The 23,869-nt window shown below is 51.7% G+C and overlaps 1 protein-coding gene and 1 long non-coding RNA gene across 17 annotated transcripts in view; one reads left to right on the top strand and one right to left on the bottom strand.

The window, feature by feature from the left end:
* RNF220 (ring finger protein 220) overlaps window positions 1–23,869 on the bottom strand; it is a 269,444-nt gene that overhangs the window by 20,756 nt on the left and 224,819 nt on the right. For all 15 annotated transcript variants that reach the window (XM_060402964.1, XM_027969098.2, XM_060402976.1 and 12 more), the window contains exons 3-5: window positions 15,924–16,056; window positions 6,797–6,842; window positions 3,170–3,271 (exon numbers count right to left, since the gene is read on the bottom strand). In XM_060402964.1, coding sequence (XP_060258947.1) covers window positions 3,170–3,271; window positions 6,797–6,842; window positions 15,924–16,056 — 281 coding nt within the window. The remainder of the gene's footprint in view (window positions 1–3,169; window positions 3,272–6,796; window positions 6,843–15,923; window positions 16,057–23,869) is intronic.
* Window positions 1–23,869, top strand: part of LOC105607754 (uncharacterized) — a 48,039-nt gene that overhangs the window by 1,175 nt on the left and 22,995 nt on the right. Inside the window, exons 2-3 of one of the 2 annotated variants that reach the window (XR_001028529.5) lie at window positions 19,175–19,254; window positions 20,139–20,250. This is a non-coding gene — a long non-coding RNA (uncharacterized LOC105607754). Of the gene's footprint in view, window positions 1–19,174; window positions 19,255–20,138; window positions 20,365–23,869 lie in introns of both variants that reach the window. The other variant, XR_001028543.5, reaches the window with a different exon arrangement.

The raw sequence follows: 23,869 nt of genomic DNA, 5'->3' as shown, positions 1-23,869 counted from the left end.
CCATTCCTGCTCTCTCCTTTTGCCTTCCTGACACTCAGCTTTGCAGAGCTACGTAGCTCTTTGAGCACGCCATTCTCTGCACTCTGGGGTAGAATATTCTCCATGCACCGGTTAACCTGCTTGGTTAACTGTTGTTCATGCTACAGGACTCTGGGTGGGAAGACTTCACATTTCCCCCAATGTTGGGTTAGTTGCTTCTTCTTTAGTTTTCACAGTCCCTTGGCTTCACTTTGAATTTGGATATTTTGATTGTTTGGACCTGTCCCTTCTCCCTGGGAGCTCATCTCCATGCAGTCACCCAGCACAGGGTCTGGCATGCAGAAGAAATCTGTAGGAAGGAGAGGAGGATGTTTATGAGGGAAGTTCCTGAGCCCAACTGGAGGGCTGGGAAGCAATCTAGGACTCAGGGCCAGACAGACTCAGCCTGACTTGGTTCTTAACATATATGTGTGCTTAGAAAAGTCACTTCTCTCTAGGCCCGTTTCCTTAGCAATAAATAGGGCAATGAATCCTAGCTTGCACAGTTGCTATGAGGGTAAAGTGAGGTAATGGTTAAAGGGTTAGGTAACCCAGCAGGGGCTAAGTAAATGGGAATCCAAAGCAGAAACCAGTCCCCTCTGATTTCAAAGCCAAGTTTGATGATTTTTTTAAACAATATAATTGAGCAACTACTACATGCCAGGCATTGTGTATAGATCAGGGAATTCGAGCTTCACCTTCTACCAGTTCCCCTTGTGTTTTTCATTCTAACAAAACTGAGCTGCTGGTGGGTCCCCAGATACATCATTCTGTGTTACACCTCTGTGTCCTTTGCACATTCTGTTGCCTTGGTGGGGAATATCTTTTCTTCCTTGTCCACCAAAGTGAACTCCTGCTCATTCTGTTCAGTCATTACCTCCTCCGTGAATCTTATTCTGATTTTTCTTTTTCCACTGTGCTCTCCTAGAAACTTATTTACACTCCCATCATAGCATTTAAAGTATTTAGAAATTATCTATCTGCAAATTAACCCCTTGAAGGCAAGGACACTGAACTGAGCATGAATACTAGATAAATGGTTGAGTAAAGCTAGGGAGTAAAGAAGGATAAGACGTTTTTGCCTTAGAGAGCCGTGCCCCCCCCCCCAATCTAATACAACAGTGAGTCTCATCATGATAGATAAAGTATGTTCACAACTCTTCACAGTTCCTCCTATCATGAGCTGCATTTCCTCATCCCTTGATTATGTATTAGCCCTGTGACTTGCTCTGCCAAGTGATAGGTGAGTTCCAGAGTCTAGGCCTCACGAGCCCTTGCAGCTTTGGCCTTCACCCTCTTGGCATGACACTACCCTGAGACTGCCAAGTAAGGCAGTCAGTCTAACCTACTGGAGAATGATAGACCATATGGAAGAAAATCAAGATCCCTGATCTCCCAACATGTGGTGAGGCCATTTTGGACTTTCCAGCCCAGCTAGTCCTCCAGCTGAATGAGCTTCATGAATGAGGAAAGGTCTAGTCAACTGACAGAATCATGAGAAATCAAAGTTGTCCTAAGCCACTAAGTTTGGGGATGGCTTGTTATATACTTGTAAATAATGGAAACATTAAATGGGTGATCACAGTATAGGATGATCAGAGTAATGACAGGGATATGCAGGGGTCATGAGAAGAGAATGCTAATCCAGAAAGGCTTCCTAGAGCAGAGGAGATTGGGGGCAGTTTGTTGAAGAATACATAGAAATTTGATAGGGTGGGATAAAATAATCCCATTAAAAACAGCATGTGTAAAAACACACAGAGGCAAGAAAGGAATGGCACAGCCAAGGAGTGGTTAGCATTAATCTGGCGAGCATAGACCACAGGATTCATAGAAGGCAGTATTAGGAATGGAAGCTGGAAATACAGGTTGAATCTAAAATAACGTGTATGGCCCTGGAGGCCTTGGTGCCATTCCTTAGCACACCTAGCCTGTGTCTAGCATGCCATGTCTGTGCCTGATGGTTACTCTCCCTGATTCAGCAAATAGTGGGGCTGATGCTGTGGCTGAAGTAGAGAGAAGAGCCTCCAAAGGCAGGGTTCTGTTTCCCTTGGGAGTGGAATTCTCGGATGGAGCCCTATCTCCCTATCCCAGAATTCCCTCAAGTTGGGTTATTGCTCCATCTCGAAGCAGGATTGTCTAGGTGAGGACTGACTGCCTTTCTTAAACTAGGGCTCACAAGAGTAGGGATCCCTCCCCAGAGCTGAAACTTTGGGCTCTGTACTTTGAGTCGCATGCAGAAGCATTGAACAGAGGAGGTGCCAGTGGAAGCTGGTGTACAGTCTGTACGTGGTATTTCACTAACCAAGCTCTGTACTCTGATGCCAAGCTGTGTCAGTGGGGAGGAAGAGGCACCCAGAGAGAAGACCTCAAATTCCAGGAAAGGCTTCCTGAGTGCCAGCAGTGACCCTGGTTCTGTGCCCCAGATGACAGGTCCCTGCCGCCTTGTCTCTTTGCATCAGTCAGGGCTGCGTTTCCCTTTTCACATCACGGCTCCATGAGAAGCCCCACTGCCATTTAGGCACATATTCCTTGGAGCAGGCTCTGTGTTACACCCTCTGACTGGGGCTCCTGCAGGTGGGGCTCTGTCTCTTCTCAGACACAAGCTTCTAGGGAAGCCCTTTTTCCTTCCCTCCACAAAGAAGGTCTGGATAAGCTGGAATGTTCCCCTTAAGTCCCCTCCTGCTTTGCTGCTTGAGAATTGTATGGTTATTCTTATCCTGTTTGCCCAAGGCACTCACAGGCAGTATTCTACCCACCCCCCGCCAATGCCCAACACTATGGTCTGGCAGAATTGATGGCTCTTTGCTCAGGGGATTCTGGTTTTTGAAGTGTGACGTCTTTAGGTGATGCTGGGCCACATCCCTGGGTCCTTGATGACACTGAACCCTAGAGGGCAGATGGCTGGGATGCTTCAGAAGAGCCCACCCAGGCCCAGATGACCTTGGCATCTCTCCCTAAGGTCCGTCTGTGTAAGGCACATTCTATGATACCTGTGCCTTCTGGTTCACTTAGTGTCACTAGATGCAAGGGGAACCAAATATAGTTCAGTCCTCCCCCCTCCCCCCCCCCAGTCTTCTGGGGGTAGGAGGAGTTAACTGTGGGTTAACTCTGAAGGACTCACCCAAGTGCCCAGCCTGCCCCTGCTCACCTGGTATCTGTCTGAGTGGTGCAGGTCATCGGTGGCTGATGAGTGTGGTGATGCCGTTGGAGACTCTCCTTCCCTCTTGATGGAAGCAGACAACAAGAGGGACTGAAAGAAGAAAAAGGACACATGGCCTCAGGCTGAGTGAGACCTAAAGTCCATCCCCTAGGGTGTCCGGTCCTATGGAGCTTTTAGGAGAGAGGCAGAGAAAAGGAGGCAGAGGGGTGGAGGCTACACTTGAGATTCTAAAGGGATGCGGTCAGACCCCAGAGTCTGGTTGTGGGAGAGGATGGCTTGATCCTGGGGATGGGTGGAAGCCCCTGGAGAGGGTCCAGTCTCCTCCACCCCAACTAATCTCTGTCCCCGTGGGGCAGGCTTCCCAGGGGGCTGGGGCTATATAGGCTTTGTTCTCCCGTAGGGAGCAGAGACTCTGGGACCCTGAAGGGTTGGGGTAGAGCCACATCCCTGCCACTCTGCTTGCTCCTAATATAGGCTGGTGGCAGCCCTGCTATGGAGACAGTAAATTAAATAGTATGTATGAGTTTCCGCCATGCAGCTAGGGATGTGCGCCGGCTCCACTTCTCCCTGCGCTGTGGTGGCGACCCCAGCAAAAACCACAGCAAAACTAATCCCCCCCGTGTCAATCCTGCACGGCCTCTTCTACATACGCCCGCAGTTTAGATTAATAAACTGTCTGCTTTAAATTGCGCGAGCTCCGCAATTCTAAATACCACATGGCACGTTCAGCCTGCTCTTGCTGGCTTGTGCCAAGGCCTGTTCAGCTGCAAACTGGGGGCCTGGAGGCCTGAAAACAATCCATACTTCCCACACCGCCCCCCCCACCACCACCTTCTCCAGCCTGCACAGCTCTTAGCCGGAAGCATACAATTCCCTCGGAGGCCTCCCCAGCCTAGAAAACCATGCCAAATCGCCAGTGACAGCCCAAAGAAAGCAATCTGGGAAAGATGGAGCAGCCATTTATCCTTCATCTCCGACTGAGCCTTAGGATGTGACCCGCATGCGGTGGCCACGCTGCACATCCTCACGCCTGAGGGCCCTGGGAGGGGAGGGGGCAGCTGCTGGTCTGGCAGGGCTCCCTGACTCGGCCTCAGCCCAGGAGCTGGATCGGGGAGGAGGCCGGCAGGGTCTGGGGTGGGATTCCCTGCAACTCGGAGCCCCTTCCTCACCCACCCTGGCCCAGTGGGAGGCCTAGTGAGTGCCTCAGCTCCCAGCTCAGAGAAGAGGTGGGCTTTCAGGCAATGTCCTCCTCCTCCTCTGGTCCCAAGGAGGATGCTGAGGAGGGACGACATCGTGGGGCCCCCGCCCCTCCATCAGGAGAAAGCTTGAGCTCGTTTGCTTGCGCGCGCTCTCTCTCATTCTCTCTAGGTTAGAAGCCCTGAGAGGCCTCAGAATTACACCTGGGGCAAACGGAATAAAAAAAGGTCACTGGCGCTTTTTAAACATGGACCAAAAAGCAGTAAAATGTGTTTTGAAAAAAAAATCCCGGCATTAAATCATGACTTTTTGCCTGGCTCTTCGCCTCATTAAAAGTGGCCTTTTGGAAGGTAAAATTATCATTGTAAGCGATAAGATCTTTAAGAAAATAATTCACGGCTTCTTCACCCTTTAATATGATAGCCGCCACCGGCTAATTTTTTTCTTAATGGCAACGAGGCCATCAATCTTGTCTGAGGCCCCCTCGCCCTCTCCTCCTCCTCCCTCCCTCCTTCTCCCTGTCCTCTCAGTCTCTTGCTTGAACCTTATACCTTGTGCTTCTTCCACCCATGACCTGCTTCCCTAAAGCCTGGGTCAAGGCAGAAGACAGACCCTGAAACGCTCAGCTTTGGGGCATGAACTTATATCTAGAAGTGAGTAAGTGGTGGCCATTGCCTCCAAATCTGATTATCAATAATCCACACGTCGCTGGTTGCAGGAATCTGCACAGGTTTAAGATTTCCTGTGTAAGTATTCTGATGGGCTAGGGGTAGGTGAGTGGGTGTGCATCGGTGCATGTGGGGAGCCAAGTATGGATGTGGTCTGTGTCTGTGTTTGTGCTTTGAACACAGGCCTCACTGGGGTCAAGTCCCCAGCCCTGCCAGCCGCGCTTAGGTGTCAGGTCAGCGGTTGTGCCTGACCTGGTGACCTGTCTTCCTTAACCACAGCCATTGAAGACTGCAGGCTGGGCCAGGCTTAGCCAGTGTGACTTCTCCCCCCACATCTTTTCCCTTTAGGGCTGGGAGGGCTCTGCTTTCTTGGCCAGGGCCTGTATCTGTCCAGGGCTGGGCTAGGTCCCCTGCCCCTCCTCTGTCCACCTTGCTGTGTTGAGTGCATGAAGGTGCATAGTTCACTCCTTTAGACAGGCCGGCAGGGGAGACGGGCCAACCCCCTGGAAGTAGTACTGTCACTCTGGTTCCTTTTCCCACAAGTGCCCTCTTAGAGGTCACCGGTGCCTATAAGACATCTAAATATGACAGCCTCCTTCTCCAGCCCTCCTGTTTGGCATCTGACTACCCCCGGCAGTTTGGGGTTTTTTTCCCTTAGGACCCCAGGACACCATGCTCTCCTGTGCCCCTCCTCACTCATCACTATTCCTCTTCTGCTCCTTCCCTGGCTCTGGGGCCTTCTCTTGACCCCACCCCCACAGGAGTCCCAGACTCCTGGCTTCTGCTCTAATCACGCCACACACATTCACTGACTGATTTCATCCATTCTGAGGAATTCCCTGGCAGACCAGTGGTTTAGTCTCTGCACTTTCATTGCCAAGGGTGCAGGTTCATCCCCTGGTAGGGGAACTAAGATCCTACAAGCCCTGCGGCACAGCCAGAAAGTAAGTTTCATCCATTCAGCACTCATTCCTCACTCCCTATAGAAAGGGCTGAGGATACCTGCCTTTACAAGTCATTGTGAGAATTTATTAAGACAGGATGTCACTGTACTGAGGGGTGGGGGAAAGAGGACACTCTGAGTAACGGTTTAGTCTTCCTCCCCAGGTCCCCACTGCTTCAAAACATCATCCCCCTTGGGGACGCAGTACTGTCTACCTCTGTGGCCACCTATAAGAGTTCTCGGTTCAAGTCATGCCATCCTGCTGAGGCCTCTGGCCCCTCTTTTGAGCCACTGTCCTTCACTCTTCCTTTCTCCATCTGATGCTTTCAAGCTTCCCTTTCATAGTGTCTGTTCAGAGAGTCAGATGGTCTCAAATGAGCCCCACATCCTCTCTGGCCCCCTGCTGCCCTCAGGACAAAGCACATGCTCTCATCCCATGGGCTGGCTTTCTAAGGCCTTGCACTAGCTGTCTTGACCTGCATGTCTATATTTTTCTTTACCTGCTGCAGCTCACCTTCCTCCTTTTGAGTCTCTCCAGACTTAGTGTCTGGTTCCCCCACTCCCCCGGTTCATTCTTGGCTTTGACCCCATCCTGTCTGGAAGAGGAGGGAGTCAGATGAGCACACTCTAGCTCCCACTCAGACTGCACGCATGTGCTCGAGTGCACGGGGCAGCCCGAGACCCCAGGCTGACGATCAAACCCTGAAAACAGCTGGGGATCCAAGAAGAGCTCCTTCTTCTCAGGAACCAGTTCTGGGTGGGCCGACATTAGGAGGGGTGGGAAAAAGCACACAATTGTCCACCTACCTTGGGGGTGCCTGGAGCCATGGCATCCTTCAGAAGGGAATTCTTGCTGCCAAGAAAGAAGAGAACAGGGTGACCATTCCACTTGCTGCCCAGGGCATGCAAGAGAACAGCAAGAAGACCCCAGGGGGAGAAGACAGCCCGTGTTGCCCGGCTCAGCTCAGCCAAGCCCAACCCAGCCAGCTCAGCCTCCATCAGGGGCCAGGGGCCAGAGTTGGCTCCCGGGCGGGGGGCAGACACAAGGCGTGGCAGGCTGCCTTGTGGATCTGAGGGAAGGGGCTTCACCTGACCCATGCTCTCAGCCCTGAGGATTGCGCCTGTCCTACCCCTCCCCTCCACCCCCTGTCCCCAGCCTGCACTCAGCTCCTATGGGAGGGGGGTGATGGAACTGCCATGGCTCTTGTCACTTCTCCCTCCAACATGCTGCAAACTGCGTTAGGCCAGGAATGATCTCCTCCTGATTCAATTTGTCAGCCCCAGGCCCTCCGGCATCGGGCGCGGCAGGCGGGCGGGAGCTGGGCCCTGAAATATGGTGGGTGGCTCGGAGCAGGCGGGGGCTGGGGTGGGGGAGGTGATGGATGGGCTGTGGGGGAGGCGAGGACTGTGTTTAATAACAAAATTGGTATGCAAGGCCACATCCCAGCGCTAAGCATGAGTGATCCAGAGCCACAAAGTATTACAAATCCCCGCTAAACAGATGCTGACAATGGAACAAGACGTATCAAATCAGATCCACTTCAGAAACATTAATATCCCTGTTCCTGTCCCTCCCGCCCTGCTGCCCCCTCTATGCTCACCACATCTGTGCTCACACATTCACGCACGTGCTAGCACATGCACACAACATGCACACACACAGGCGCCGGCTGGAACACGGCAGGAGGCAGAAACAGCCGGTTCCCATAGGGTTCCCATGCACATACAAGCAGTCTAGGTAGAGCACACCCAAGAGATCCATACAGCACAAAAGACAGAGCCAGGGCAGACACCCAGGGCCCACACAAGCTGTGTGGACAGGGAACACCCACAGGGATAGGCATAAACACACCTAATGTGTGAGCGAAGGCATAGGCAGCTCTGGATAAAGTAGTTCTCCATCCAGGGCCATTTTACCCCCCAGAGGACAACTGGCAACACTTGGAGACGTTTTTGATCGTCACAGCTGGGAGCGGGCAGTTTTCTCCTGGCATGTAGCAGGTACAAGGGATTAACCATCCTAGAGGGTACTGGATAGCCCCTCACAACAAAAAACTACCCAGCCCAAATGTTAATAGTGCTGAGGTTGAGAAACCCTGGTGTAAAGGCGGATATGCGCATATCCATTGTCTCTGTGATTCTGTCAACGTGTGGTCACACCGAGGTTCAGACATGCACCCAGAGGCGCGGGCAGAATCGCGTTCCCAGGGCCGTGTCCTTAAAGACATTCACAACTGTCACCCAGGCCTGGATGAGGAGCTGCTCGCGTGCCCACCTTCACACAAGCATGCACAGGTACAGACACCCACGTGTGCTGACACATGCCCAACACTCAGGTACCCACAAATGCAGCCGTACATGGACACACCCACAGAAGCAGACGTACGTCATAGTGAAGGGGCCGGTAGCTTGGCAGCAGGCTGAGACTAAGATCTGAGTGGGGGTACAGGGGGCATGGGTTTGATTTCTGGTCAGGGAACTAAGATCCTGCATGGCACATGATGTGGCCAAAATATTAAAAATATTTTAAAAACCAGCTGTGTGCCTGTCTGATCACACAGTGGGGGCATCACAGACAGGAAAAGACCACCAAACTGGGTTCCATTCAGTGGCATTTTGTTCATAAATGGTTCCCATGTTCCTGCTCCTGATCCGGGCGCAAGGGATACAGAGAGGAAACTGAGCTGCCGTTAAGAACAACTAGATGTGAGCCTGTTACTGTTATCTTCCCTTCACTCTGTTACCAGGTGCTGTTGTTGCCCGGCTACCAGCACCGTTCCGGGACCTACAGGTAGAGAAATGAGGGAACTATATGACACTGTTCCCACCAGGCCCCTGGACTGAGGTCTGAGTGCGTTCTGAGCAGAATCAGGGTGAAATGGAAAAGGAAAGACTGGACAATTGTTGTGCACCCACCACACGCGACAGGCATGGGCTAGGAACTTCAAGTGTGTCATCGCTTTGATCTTCACAAAAACTTTAGAGTTGACTGGTGGGCCGGGGGACACCTCACTGCTCACACAGCCCAGGCAGGGTTTGGGATTTGCGTTCCTATCTGACAAGCGTCCAGAGTGCTACTTTTCTGTTGGCCCCACTGCCTCCTAAAGACACTCAGGATGGAGGGCTGAGCTCTGAGTTCTTTTACTCTCTCCACTTTGGGGAGGGCTCTGCTGACTCAGCTTTTGTTTACTCTGCCGGTGAACAGAAATGAAGACATTCAGGGCCAGGATGTCCAGCTTCTCCCTTGGCTAGTCCTCTGGATCTTTTCCTACAATCCTCTCCACCTTCCCTCCAGTTGGACTGGTCAGACTCCTTCCCTCTCCCTGAGCAAGCACCTCCCTCCCCCCGCCCTCCCTACCTTTCCTCCAACAACCTGATCACCTCCAAGTGTGCTTGCTTCCCCCAGAGAGAGGAGTCTGGTGAGGGGCCCACCTTGGAGAGGAGAGCGCCGAGCCCCGAGCCCCGAGCGGCTGTCAGCCAGGCTCCCGCCCAGCCCATCCACTCGGCTCTGCCTTCGTCCCTCCCAGTTTCCGCAGCCCGCCCCCAACGATTTCCTCCCTTCTCAGTCACTCGCTGCCTAGTGATCCATGGGTTTTAAATTATAACTGGGACCCAGGAAACGCGTTCCTAAGTACAATATTCATGGGCTGGGCTGACACTTTTAATTAAGGTGATTTACACTGAATTATCCTTGGAAATAAAGAAATGGTATGCTGCCCGGGAATAAACCATCATCACCAGCCGCCTTTGTAAGTTACACTTCGTTTTAATCTATTTGGGGAATTGTTTATCTAGTTCATTACCCAACCAAACACCGAGGCCGGCCTTAAATAAGGCTTAAGTGGGGGTGGGGGCACTGCCATCTCCACACCCCGCCTCTCCTCTAGAGTCACCCAGCCTCCCTCTGGCTCCTTCCAGCCCCTTTAAAACACTGACTAAACCAGATCTCAGAGTGGCTGAGGAAGCCACCAGAAAAAGGTCTCCGAGCTCAGGGCCCTCCAAGCCAAGTCTCAGTTTCAGCTCTCTGTGATCTCTGAAAGAGTCTAAGGTTTTTTTCTATTTCTGGGTAGAAACTCCTGTCTGAGGGCCACAGAGAAGTTTGGGGACCACTGTCCAACCTGCCCATCAATCTCCAGCTCCCATCTATGTTCCTGCCTGTCTGTCTGTCTGTCCACGTCCACTCCCCACACTATCACCATCCCAGAGAAAGCTCAGGGCACCCAGAGCTCTGTCTACAGTCTTCTCCTTCCCTCCGATACCTGCTTCGCTACCATCGACACCATTCCTGTGAGTCAGGTCAGAAAGCGAAGTCAGTAAGTGCCCCACAAGTAATCAGCTGAGTTCTCTTGCTTAGTCCCCCACCAGTCTCTCACCATTCCCTCTCTTCTCTGTTCCCACTGCCATTGTCCTAGGTGAGCCTCACGATCTGTCCCCTGGACCCTGCCTAACTTCCTCACTTGCTTCCTTGCTTCTTCCCCCAAATTCTGCTCCATGCCACCTCCACAGCGATTCTCCTACAGCTCAGCTCTCTGATTAAGCTTCTCCAGCTCACAGATGATCTAATTCCCCCACCCTAAGGTGACCCTCCGGCACTGAAGGCTCTCTACTATCTGTCCCCAATCTAACTTTGCTGTTCTTGGTCCAGCTAGCTGAATCCTGGGGTCAGCTGGAATGCCTGTGCAGGACTGAGAGGGGTAAAGAGAGAGGATGAGGTGAGGGAGTGTGTGGGGGCACGGCTTCTGATCTCGAATGTACAAGTGTTTTGAGAAGTGTGAGTGCTTTGCCAGCAGAAGTTCTGACTCCTCTTCCTGGGTCTATCTGCCTGTGTGCCTGTGGGGATGAGCATCCGTGGGAAGTGGTTCTTTGAGGGGGTAGGTGTGAGCACATGTATATGTGTTGGAATGGGGGAGGGTGTGTGCCTGTATGTTGTCTACATACATTTGTGTTGGTGTCTGTGAAAACCAGCCAGCCCTAGTTTGGGACACTCAGTCGTGTCCCTGTGACCCCGTGGACTATACAGTCCATGGAATTCTCCAGGCCAGAATACTGGACTGTGTAGCCATTCCCTTCTCCAGGGGATCTTCCCAACCCAGGGATCGAACCCAGGTCTCCAGCATTGCAGGTGGACTCTACCAGCTGAGCCACCAGGGAAGCCCAACCAGTGTGAGCCCTTAGGTGTGTCTAAAACAGCAGTGTGCTTTGTGGGGGGCATGCTCTGTGCTGTTGGGCAGAAGGGGGCAGAGAGCGCAAACCAGGCCCACCCAGAGGAGCGTCTCTGGGACTGACCCTGTGGGAGGGCGATGGAAGGACGGGCACCCTGGCAGCAGCATCCACAGACTCGGGAGCTGGCCAGGCTGAGGGAAGGGGGTGGGGGCAAAGGAGGCAGAGGAGGGTGAGAGGGGGAGGGGACAGCTGGAGAGGAGAGGAGAGGAAAGAAAGGACGGGAGCCGGGAGCCGAGAAGGGGACAGAGGGGCGGACTAGAGAGCTGGGGAGGCCACAGTGGCTGGGGACGCCCTCACCTGGGTTCTGCCCAGAACACTCTGAGCGATGCGCGCACAGGCTCTGCCCTCCCGCAGGACTCGGTTTCCCCGTCTGTGAAATAACCTGGTCAAAGGCCCCTGTCAGGTCGGAACTGAGGTGGGGAAGAGGAGGGAGGGGGTCTCCGAGCCCTCGCAACCTCCTCTCCTCCGCTCCGGTCTCCCGGAAAGCGGGCAGGGGCGGGGCAAGGGCAGCCAAGGCTGGGGGCCCTTCCCGCCCACCCGGGCACCACGGCCCTCAGCCCGGAGGGAGCTGACACGCTCCTTGGGAATTTATCACGCACCCAATTACAATGTTAATTGGCAAGTTCCTGAAATCAATTAATTCGCAAATTTTTTCCAATTAAAAACCCAGATAAATCACGAGGGCGGCGGCGGGGAGGTCCAGCCTGCAGTCCGGTGGGCGCAGCGGCAGCAGGGAGGGGGGGCGTATAGGCGAGGGGAGGGGGCGGCGGGCGCGGCTGCCCTTGAACGCCTTTGCCGGCCGGTCGGACTGTCAGCGCGCCGGGCGCGGCGGGGCCGAGACAGATAAAACCATCGACCCGTCGCCGCCAGCGCTTCGGCTTTATCGATCCGACGGGAATTTCACTTGCTGTGCAGATCCCGCTGTCCGGCTGTCAGACACCGGGTTGAGGAGGGGGGGAAACGTACCAGGGGTTAGGGGGTGCTGGGCTGGGCCTGGACACGAGGGGCACAGAAGTAAGGGCGTGGGGCACCCGTGAAGGCTGGGGGGCGGGGAGCGGAGAAATGCACCAGGGCCAAAAGGTTTGAAAGTAGGGGACCCTCTGAGAGGCTGTGGGGCAGGAGGGATTGCCGGAGGGTCACGGGTGGGGGTGGAACACTTCTGTGGGCACAAGTGGATGCCCTGGGCAGTGCGTGGATGGGGCCACAGGGGCTAGGCTGTGGTGTGGCCAGCAGTGAGGAGGCAGAAAGAGAGCTCGGGCCCCGACTCTCCAGACTCTTGCGCGGGGTGGGGGGCGGGGGTGGGTGTCCCTCCATCTTTGCCTCTGTTCTCAGTTTCTGTTGAGAAGTCCTCCACCCAGAAGCACTCCTGCACAGCCAAGGTATGGAACTCAGCTGTAGAAGGATGTTGCTTCCGCTCTCTGTTCTAGGCTAGTCCTGGGTGTGTGTTGCTGAGGGAAAGGGGAGTGGTTAAAAGTATGGGCTTAGTTTTGACCCTTTATCTTTGCCACTTTACAGGCTGTGCAACCTTAGAGAAGTCACTTAACCTCTCTGTATCTCAGTTTCCTCGTCTGTAAAATGGAGTTAATAATTATTACCTACCCCAGTGGTAGCCCTTCCCAGGAGGTGCAGTAAAGAATCTGCCTGCTGATGCAGGAGACGCAAGAGAGGCAGGTTCGAGCCCTGGGTTGGGAAGATCCCCTGGAGTAGGAAATGGCAATCTGCTCCAGTATTCCTGCCTGGGAAAACTCCATGGACAGAGGAGCCCGGTGGGCTACAGTCCATGGGGTCACAAAAAATCGGACAGGACTGAAGGAACTTAGCACGCGTGTGCACACACACACACATACCAGTGGTTGTTGTGAAGACTGAATAAATTAGTATAAAGTTCTTGGCACACAGCATTCAACAAGACTATTATTATCATCATTAGTACAGTCTTCTGTGGTAGTTTTCAGTATTCGCACAAATTCTTTGGTACTCTTCCCTTCAAGGCTTCCCTGGTAGCTCAGCTGTTAAGGAATCTGCTAGCAACGAGGGAGACCTGGGTTCAGTCCCTGGGTTGGGAAGATCCCCTGGAGAAGGGAATGCTACCCACTCCAGTATTCTGGCCTGGAGAAGCCCATGGACTGTATAGTCTGTGGGGTCTCAAAGAATCGGACACGACTGAGCAACTTTCACTTTACTTCCCTTCAAGAGGTAGAGCTTACAGTGTTTAATTCCCCTCTGTGGAGTGTGGGCTGGACTTGCTGACCTGCTTCTAGTGAGTAGAATAAAATATATTAGAAGCCATAGTGTATGACTTCCTAGACTAGATCATAAAAGGCATTGTGGCTCCCTCTCTAGCCTCTCTCTTGGATCACCTCCTCTGTGGGAAGTCAACCGCCATGTCTCAGGGAAACTGTAGCAACCCTATGGAGAGTCCTGCATGTTGAGGCCTCCTGCCAACAGCTGTGCGAGTGAACCATCCTGGAAAGGGGTCCTGCAGCCCCAGTGGAGCCTTCAGACGACTGCAGCCTTGGCTGACATCCTGGCTGCAGTCTCATGAGAGCCTGAGATAAAAGCCACAACCCCTCACAACTATCCAACTAAGCAGTGTCTGAATTGATGACCCCCAGAAACTGTGAAATATTAAGCGTTTGCTGTTTTTAAGCCATGATGTTTGGGGAGGATTTGTAACACAGCAATAGATAAGTAGTGTTTTGGCCTTCAGTTCAGCCCAAGCCTCACCTCCCTCAGGAGGCCTTCTCTGCTCTGTGCTGGGTTCAGTACCTTCTGAACCCACAGCTCCTGTCTGTCCCATAGAGCGGTCTCCGTCCCTCAAGGTTGCTAATGCCTGGCTCTCCTTACTCCTATCAGGAGCTCCTGAGGGTGGGACCATTTTTTTCTTTCTTTTAAATTGAAGTATAGTTGATTTGCAACATTGTGCCAATACACGCTGTACACCATATAGTCTGCTGGGCAGCACAGTGAATCAGTTATATACACACACACATCCTTTTTTAATATTCTTTTCCATTATGATTTACTCCAGGAGATTGAATATAGTTCCCTGTGCTATACAGTAGGACCTTGTTGTTTATCCATTCTAAATGTAATAGTTTGCATCTACCAACCCCAAATTCCAGGTCTGTCCCTTTCCCTCCCTCCTCCTTGGCAATCGCAAGCCTGCTCTCTCTGTGAGTCTGTTTCTGTTTTGTGGATAAGTTCATTTGTTCCATATTTTAGGTTCCACATATAAGGGGCATCATATGGTATTTGTCTTTCTAACTTCACTTGGTATGATATCTCTGGTTGCCTCTGTATTGCTGCAAATGGCATTACTTTGTTCCTTTTTATGACTCAGCAGCATTCCACTGTGTATATGCACTGCCTCTTCTTTATCCATCTCTCGCTGGACGTTTAGGTTGCTTCCGTGGTTTGCCTATTGTGATAGTGGTGCCATGAACCTCGGGGTGCAGGTACCTTTTTGAATTATAGTTTTATCTGGGTATATGCCCAAGAGTGGCATTGCTGGATCATATGGTAATCCTATTTTTAGTTTTCTGAGGAATTTCCATACTGTTCTCCATAGTGGCTATACCAACTTACATGGGACGATTTCTGGTTCACCTCTGGGCCCCTGCACCCTGCATGGGGGGTTATGTGAGAAGGTAGAGGAAGGAGGATCAGTCAAGTCTGCTGACTTGAACTGATCCAGGTTTGTGGACTGGGAATCGTGGGGCAGGCTATTCCCAGTGGCTGACTGTATTTCCCAGAGTGGCTAGAGCCCACATGCTCTTCTGTAAGAGGAGCTTGCCCCTTCTCCATCTAAAGGTGGGGTACATGTCCCCGTCCCTAAAATCTGGGTAGGTTAATACTGCCAAGAGAGTATAGCAGAAGTGATATTAAGTGATTTCTGAGGTTAGGTTAATAAAAGGTGATCCAGCTTCAATCTCACTGGCTGGAACATTTTGCGTTCATGCCTTCAGCTACCACACTGTGAGCTATCATGCTCACAGGCCACAAGGAGCAGCCATATGTAGGTGCTTTGGTTACAGCCCCAGCTGAGGTCCCTGCTGACAGCCAACATCAACCACCAGACGTGTGAATGAAGGAGCCAGGTGATCCCCGCTCCCAGCCACCAAGCTTTCCCAGCTGGGGCCCCAGACAGGGTGAAGCAGACACAAGCCACCCGCTCTGTGTTCTGTCTGAATTCCTGACCCCCACAGACCATAAGCATCATGAAATGGTTGCTTTAAACCCCTAAGCTTTGGGGTAATTTGTTTCTCTGCTCCCTTTGACAACCTTGGCTCTTCTGGGAGGAGGCTCCACCCGGTCCTTCAGGCAGGGACAAGGAGGATGGGGTGGAGCAAGGGAGACACGCCTGAGCACGGTCTCAAGGTTGTCACCTTTCACACCTTGAGAGTCATAGGGAAGGTGGATGGCAACCCCAGGCTGCACTTCTTGGGGAGCTGCCAGTCCCAGTCCCTGCTTCCATCACCCTGCTCTGAGGCTCCTCCCCTTTCCAGGTCCTCTTGTGCCTTTTTGAGACGTAAGGCTCACTCTCCTCACATCTCCAGAAACAGAGCAAGAAGAGAAAGGCAGCACCATTCAGCCGGAGGAGCTGAGGGCTGAAAGCCAGGTGGAGAATGGCAGCAGGGTCTTGCTGCCTGTGAGAGGCTGGGACCTGGTAGCCAGAACCCTGAGTGGAGGCCTCTGGCAGGTGGCTTACCTGGCGGGCAGCTGGGCCAGCTGCTCTAGTTCTTGCTCCATATGCTCCTGTAGCTCGCTGGGCCTCAGCAGGACCTGACAGATGGGGCAAATAGGGGCCTGGCTGTCAAACAGTGCTGCTGCCTTTTTCTTACCTGGTGAGAGAAGGAGAGACAGACATATAAGCTGGGCTATACATGGAGAGAAACGCCACATCCCAATCCTCCACCCCAAGCCTCTGCTGCCTCCTAGGGCTTCTTGGCCTGGAGGAAGGGTGAGCCTGAGGGTCTCAGAGCCCATGAACATTATTCCGCTTTGCGGCTCCAGAGGCTGTGGCCGTGCACAGCACCTCCTCAGCCAGCTGCCCCTCTCGGAAATCTATCGGGACACAATCAATGCTCTGTGCAATCAAACCTTGATCACTTCATTTCACACGTTAGTGAAGCAGGTCTTGGTTTAATCATAGCGTCACCCGGAATATCCAGGGCCGCCTCTGTCACTCCTTTCCTCGCTGCTTTCACACTTTCCAAAGCAGAAGGAAGAAAAGAGGGAGAAAAGGGATCATTCCTGCAGTCATTCAACAAACATTGTCTGATGTCTGTGCTGAACCAGGCCTAGTGCACAGCAGTGGGGACACAGATCTAGTCCCTGCCCTGAGGTACTCACAGTTGGGTGGGAAAGACCGAAAAGGACCAGGGTAGCATTCTCTCCCAGCCCCTCTCTTTTCCCCATGCTCCTTTCCATGGCCTCTCCTCTCCTCTCTCTGCCTATGGGACCATCTTGTGTATTCTTACTGGCTCTCACTCCCACCTGTGCCCTGCTGACATCCATTTCTCTGCCCCAGATCCCTCCCATGTTCTCCAGACCCCTATAGCCAAATACTTAATGGACACCAATGCCTGAATGTCCTACAAGAATCTCAAACTCAACCATCTAGAATCGAATACTTGGACTTCATTGGTGGTCCAGTGGTTAAGAATCCACCTGCCAAGGCAGGGGACACAGGTTTGATCCCTGGTCTGGAAAGATCCCATATGCTGGTGAGCAACCAAGCCTGTGCACCACAACTACTGAGCCCATGTGCCCTAGAGCCCAGCTCAGCAACAAGAGGAGCCACTGCGATGAGAAGCCTGTGCACGGCTAGAGAGCAGCCCCTGCTCGCCACGAGAGAAAGTCCATGTGCGACAGCAAAGACCCAGTGCTCTTCTCAGTGAAAGACTTGGTCACTCAAGCCAGCAACCTTCACTTTGCCCTCGGCCCGTTCCTTGCTTTACTCCCCCTCCCACATTCATTTAACCACCAAGTCCTGTCCATTCTGCTTCAGTATTCCTGGACTCTACATTCTCCCAGTTCAGGTCTCACTCCTCACTCGGCTAACCTCACTGGCTGCTGTGAGTCTAGCAGATTCTGAGCTTTCCCCCTCCAAAATGCCCTTCAAATTGTGTGCCCTCAATACACAAGCACACGTGGATCTAGCACTGGCTATACTGACTTGGGGGCCCCCTGGGAGCCTAAACTCTGTCCCTGATGGTAACCAGAGCTCACTGTGCTAGGAAGGGGCCTGAAGTTTGCCTAGTGCACTTCATGGGATTCCTAAACTCCCACCCTTGCCACTTTGCCCAGCCAATGCTCCCCTAGCCTTTGCTTATAGGCACAGGGTTGAGGAGCTCTATTCATCTAGAAACATCCCTATCCATGTAAACTCTGATTGTAGGAAGGAATGCTTCTTTAGCTTAAGGTCAGATCTTTCTCCCTGCCTCTTCTTTCCTCTGATGCTTGGAGAGAGTCAAAATCAGCTTTTAGAGAGATAAAGTCCACACCAGTGATGACTAAGATAGTTGACTGGGTAGGGTTGCCAGATAAATACAAAATGCTTAGTTGAATTTCACATAAACAATATTATTTTTAGTGTAAGTTTTCCATGGCAAAAGGGGGAAACTTATACTAAAAATAATATTAATTGTTTATGTGAAATTCGATTGGGCATTTTGTAGCTTCCCTGATAGCTCATTGGTAAAGAATCCACCTGCAATGCAGGAGACCCTGGTTCGATTCCTGGGTTGGGATGCTGGAAAAGGGATAGGCTACCCACTCCAGTATTCTTGGGCTTCCCTTGTGGTTTAGCTGGTAAAGAATCCACCTGCAATGCAGGAGGCCTGGGTTTGATGCCTGGGTTAGGAAGATCCCCTGGAGAAGGGAAAGGCTACCTGGTGCAGTATTCTGGCCTGGAGGATTCCAGGGACTGTATAGTTCAGGGGGTCACAAAGAGTTGGACATAATTGAGTGACTTTCACTTTAGTATGTCTCAACTATTGCACAGGACATACTTATGTTAAAAGTTATTCATTATTTTTCTAGAATTCAAATTTACCTGAATGTCTTATATTTTTATTTGCTAGGTCTAGCAACCCTATGTCTGAGGGAGTTCCCCATTTAGGCTGAACACAAAAACCTATCTCCCTTTGACACAAGAGTATAGCTCTCCTGGATGCCCAGACTAGATCAACTGAGAGCTCAGAGGAGGGAGTGATTCATCCCAGATATGTGTTTTGAGAAGTGGAAAAAGAGAAGGCTTAACCAAAGAAACAAAATTTAAGATGCGCCTAAGAAGAATTCCAGGCAGAGAATGGGAGCAAAGTGATGAATGAATGAATGATTGAGTTGTGAGCTTCTTGTGGGTGGGACTATTTCTTAGTCATCTTTTAGTTTATAGACAGTTGAAAAAAGACCTGGCATAGATTAGATTCTCAGTGATGAAACAAAATAGTGGAGAAGACGAAGGGAAGGAAGAGAGGTAGAAATGAAGAGCTGATTGTCCCAGAAGCCAGATGACCTTTGCAGAACTGGGATGTCTGCTCTGGAGGCTTTGTGTGTGTCAGGGTCAGGTAGGGGTGGCTCTAGTCAGTGCGGCTAGGTCTCTGAGGAGGGGAAGGGGTCTACTGATCATATGCCCTGGGAGCTGTGCCCCAGATATTCAGGGGACAGCTGAAAGGCAGCTCTGAGTAAAAAAGGCAGATGTGGCCCTGGTCTAGGAGTAGGGAGGTGAGGATTCTAGACTCATTCTATAATCATCTTCATTCAGCCAGAGAATCTCAGAGGTGAGTGAGACCCTAGAAATTCTTCAAGCCATTATCTTTATTTTACAGATGGGGAAACTGAGGCTCAGAACTGGGCAGGGACCCCTCTACTTGGCTCATGATCTCATTGCTTCATTTACTTATTCATTCATCAAATATTTATCAAACAATTATTCTATGTCATGTATTATTCTAGGAGAAATGGGCTCAGAGATAAAGAAAACACAGTCTTGGCCTCAAGAAGATCACAAACCAGCGAGAAAACTGGGAACGAAGGTCAGTGACTGCAGTCCGTGCAGCCTTAGTCAGGGCTGAGGGAGGCAGGAATGGGTGCTTGTGGTGGTGGTGATGGGGGGGAGCAGGAAGGGGCCAGAGGAGGGTGGTAATGCTTGCTGGCAGGCATGGAGGGTGACTAAGGGACAACTGACAAGGCTGTTGAAATCGAGCATTGAGGTAGGGGCTAGGACAAAAGGGGGAAATGGTGAGAGATGAGAATAGAGAAAGGTTAGGACCTAGGACATGAGGTCAGAGCTGAGGTGGAAATATCAGGGTTTTAGCCCCCTCCGCCTGGGGTACCATGTATGGTTCTTAGGGCTGCCAGAGCCCTAGTTCCTCCCTCTGCACCTGGAAGCAGGCATTAGCATTCCCATATACCTGTGCTCAGTCCATCTGCTTTCCTGCCACAGGGATCTTCTACTTTTCCCAGCTTGGCCTCAGTTCCTCTTCCTGGCTCCCAGCTTCAGGGAGATCAGTCACAGGGATGAGCCTGGGCACCCCGCAGCCTCCGGCCTGCATCCCATCCCCATGTTCTCAGGGGTGCCAGCATGGCCATGGGCACCCTGCTTCCCCGCCGCCGCTGTGTTCCCTGTAATTTTATATTGAGACCTGTGGTCATGACGTGGGTTTTACTGCACTAACGACATGGCCTGCCCAGGTTTAATGACAAAATCCATACTCTGGCCCTGGGCCTGCTCCTCGTTTGCATAATTCCCAGAATACAGCTCCCTGAAGCTTTTGACCTGGGCCATTACAGTGGCCATAAAACGGGCCATAAAACCGCTGGGGATGGCCCAGAGGAGGAGGCTGTGGGCCTTTGGGGGTGGGAAGGCACTGTTCAACCCCCTACTCTTCCGAGGCATCCTCGGGCTCTCCTTCCACAGTTTCCAGAATCTGGGAAGTCCGTCTCAGACTGGAGAGGCCTCCAGAAATCCTTAGTCCAGCTGCCCGTCTGATGCAGGAATGCCTTCTCCAACACCACTGCCAGCATCGCAGGTAGGCAGACCAGCCCAGCAGGGGCAGGCTGTCAGAAAGCATCTTCTCCTTGAGCATTCTTCACTCCAGCCGGTGGCCCCCTACCTCTGAGCCCACCAAAGCTCTCCGCCACAGGTGGGTCCAGGTCAGACGTGCTAGGTTGAATCCTGTTCCCTCTTCAGGAAGCCTAGTTCCCCAGGGAGGTCAGGAGCCAGGCTGAGCAGCATCGTGGGGAGACGTGGGCAGCATGAGGGGCTGGGGACAGGGACTAGGACGGGCTGTCAGTGCTAAAGATGATGAATGGGGGAGGTGAGGCGGGAGGCCGGGTGTTATCGGCAGTGGATGGCGGTGCGGGCGCTCGCCGCTTCTGCTAATCCCCGGGCGCTGCCTCAGCCCTTGCACTGATAACGAGGAAATGGGACTGACAACAATTTTTAGCTGAGAGATTCTTCACCAAAATGCCAGGCGGCCGGAGGTCTGACAGCGCCTGATTGAGTGTGTGAGTGTGTCGAGGGGGAGGCGCGCGGCCCCCTCCCCTCCCATGCAAAGATGGATCGCTCATTCCGCCTCCCGTCCACATTCATTACCGCACCTACCTCCCGCCACCCCACCGCCGCCGCGGCTGCCACCGCCGCTGTGCCTGCCACCTCCACTTCTCCGCCTGCCACAGGTATCCCCCCAGCAAGAGGAGAAAGGGCTGCAGAGGGGCCTGGCCCTACCCACAGTCTAACACAGGGCACCACAGGCTCAGGAAGCAGAAAGTCAGGGCTAAGACAGGCCCTGCCTGGAGGCTCCCTAGGGGTGGGACCTCCAGAGGGTCCCTTCCCCTTTCTGGGGTAGCTCCCCACCAGAAAACAGCCAGGCTCCACCAGAAAGTGACTGCCTGTGGTTGTGAGTGGGGACAGGCCTGCTGAGGAGCAGCCCGCGAGACAAGTAGCTTTTCCCTGGCCTGGGCCAGGCCGCAGCCAGTCCAGGCCTCAAGCCTTGGATCAAGGCCTCAAGTACCTGGGGTCCCAGATCAGCCCTCTGCTGCCCCCCTCTGTTGGGAACTGCTGGCCACTGGGAGCAGGCAGCTCAGGGGCTGGGCTGCTACTTCTCTGCCATCCTTCCCATCATCCATGGTGAGGCCTGGTGCAGAACTGGGCCCTGGAGGATGAGGGTCCCATTCAAAGAGAAAGCCCACTCTTCCTCGATCCCTAACCCACGTCCCGCCCTGCAACTCCCCACCCTGCGATTGCCTCTCCAGCTTGGCCCGTTTGGTTTCGTCCCAGTTCTGTTGCCTGTGGGTTCCATTCTTTCCTCTCTGCTTGTTTAAAGAGCAAACCCCAACCTCATCATCTTTTCTCCACAGAACACAAAAGGCAGAGTTTGACTGCCTGGTGTCTGATTTAAGAATGGGGAGGGTTAAAATGAGGGGGAGGCTAACTCGAATGATATATGGCAATAGAGGCTGGAACTTTCAGGAGTACCTATGTGGGGTTTCCCTGGTAGTCCAGTGGTTAGGAATCTGCCTTCCAGTGCAGGGGACGTGGGTTTGATCCCTGGTGGGGGAACTAAGATCCCACATACCTTGGGGCAATGAAGCCCGCCAGCCACAACTACAGAACCCACACGCTGCCGCGAAGGATCGGTGTATGCCACAACTAAGACGCAACACAGCCAAATAAATAATAAAAAGAGTACGTGTGTGTATACACGTGTGTTTGTATATACACACGTGTGACCTGCCCTTCCCCTCTTGCTGTCCCAGTAGAAGAGCTTCCACTTCCCAATGACCAAGAGTCTTTGAGCAGGATTGCCTCTTATTAGCTGTGAGACCTTGGGAAAATCACTTAACACTTCTGAGTTGGAGATTCTTCTTGAAACAAGGATGATAATAACTTACTCAGCACCTTCGTGAGGTTCTAGTTAAATCAGGGCTGTGTGCAAGAGATGAGTCACCATTATCTCTAGTAAGAACCTGGCACAGTGTTGCTGTTTGTGTCTGTATCTACCCCATCCTGACACCAGATTGGCCTTGCTCTGTATTCAGCCTCCTTCCCTGCTATGATCAAGATTGTGTACCACTCAGTAGGCACCTTGGGCGTTTCAGCTTCCATGGAGCTACTTCTTCATAGCCATCCATACCCACATTCTATTTACCTGTTTGTTTGTCAATATAACCATTCATCCATTTATCCATTATCTGCCCCCTAATAATAATAACTGTTTATGGAAGGTTACTATATGTTAGGCTACAGGTTAATGCTGTATCTATTTTATTTCATTTAATCTTTACAACAGTCTTGTGAGGTAGGTATAATCTATTTGTATCATATTGATGAGGAAAATGGAGCTCAGAACAATGAAATGACAGAGCTGGAAGGTTCAGAGCAAAGATTTAAATCTAGGTCTGTCTGACTTCAAAGCCAGTGCTCTTAACCACTGCACAATACCTGGCTACCTACCTACCTAGCCTATCACCTAGGTTATGATTCAATAATCATTGACAAATGTCAACGAGTACCAAGATGGGTCTGCTACAGTATGGATGCCATGCAATAATGAACACACACTCTCTGCCCTCAGGGAGGTTAGTCACTAATTGTGGATAGAGACATTCAACAAATATCCCCAGCATGGTCTTAGAACAAGGGAAGGACATGGAACTATGGGAGTAGACTATCTTGCCTGGGAGGTAAAAGAAGTGATTTTTAAGCAAAGCCTTGAAGGATGAGTGGGAACCAGTTCAAGCAATGATAGTGGAGGAGTAGTGATCTATAGTACATAGAAAACAGCATGTTTGAAGGTACAGAAATAAAGCCTCAGTGAAGAACTGAAAAGGGTTCAATGTGGCTGGAGCAGCAAGGGGCAGAGTACTGAGAGCTGATGATAGGCCAGATCCCAGAGGACTTTCCACTATATTAAGGATTTTGGCTAATTATTAATTTTTAACATACAGGGAGAAGTCATTGAAGAATTTTAAGTAGGGGAGTGACATCTCAGACTTTCATCTTAAAAAGATCATTCTAACTGCAAATCAGAGAAAGATCTAAGGGGATAAGACCAAGTGCAGGAAGATCATCTAGGGGGTTATCTCCCTAACTGAGGTGAGACATGATGGTGACCTGCTCTAGCTAGATGATACAGATGACGATGAGATGAACAGAAGCAGGTGGACTGGACATGGGGGTTCAAGGACAGAGAGGAATCAAGGATGGCTCCAAGCTGTCTGCCTTGAACAGCTGCTAGGTGGTAGACCATTTACTGACTTGTGGAACAGGAGGAAGGGCAGTAGGCTTGATAAGGAAGAAAATGATGAGCTCTGTTTTGGATGAACTTAGTTTGAGGAACAGTTAAGATATACTCCGTGAAAATGCTCAGTAGGCACTATATGTGAGCCAGAGCTAGAAGGATAGAACTGGAAATGCTGACATGTAGATAAGGACTGAAATTCACCAGCACTGCACCCTCTGTGCCTTGAATAATGTCTTGCACATGGTAAATACTCAACAAAAGTTTTAAGAGTAGGGGAGATCACCTAGGGCGAGAGGGTACAGTAAGAAGAGGCTGAGGAATTCCAACAGGTAGAAGAAGTTTTAGTCACTGAAGACTAAAAACAGCCAAGAGGAGGATGAAAACAAGGTGATGTCATCAAAGG

Source organism: Ovis aries, chromosome 1 (genome assembly GCF_016772045.2).
Source record: "Ovis aries strain OAR_USU_Benz2616 breed Rambouillet chromosome 1, ARS-UI_Ramb_v3.0, whole genome shotgun sequence".
Classification (NCBI taxonomy): Eukaryota; Metazoa; Chordata; class Mammalia; order Artiodactyla; family Bovidae; genus Ovis; species Ovis aries.
The sequence above is the reverse complement of the archived record's forward strand: the minus strand, read 5'-3'. Positions and strand labels throughout refer to the sequence as shown.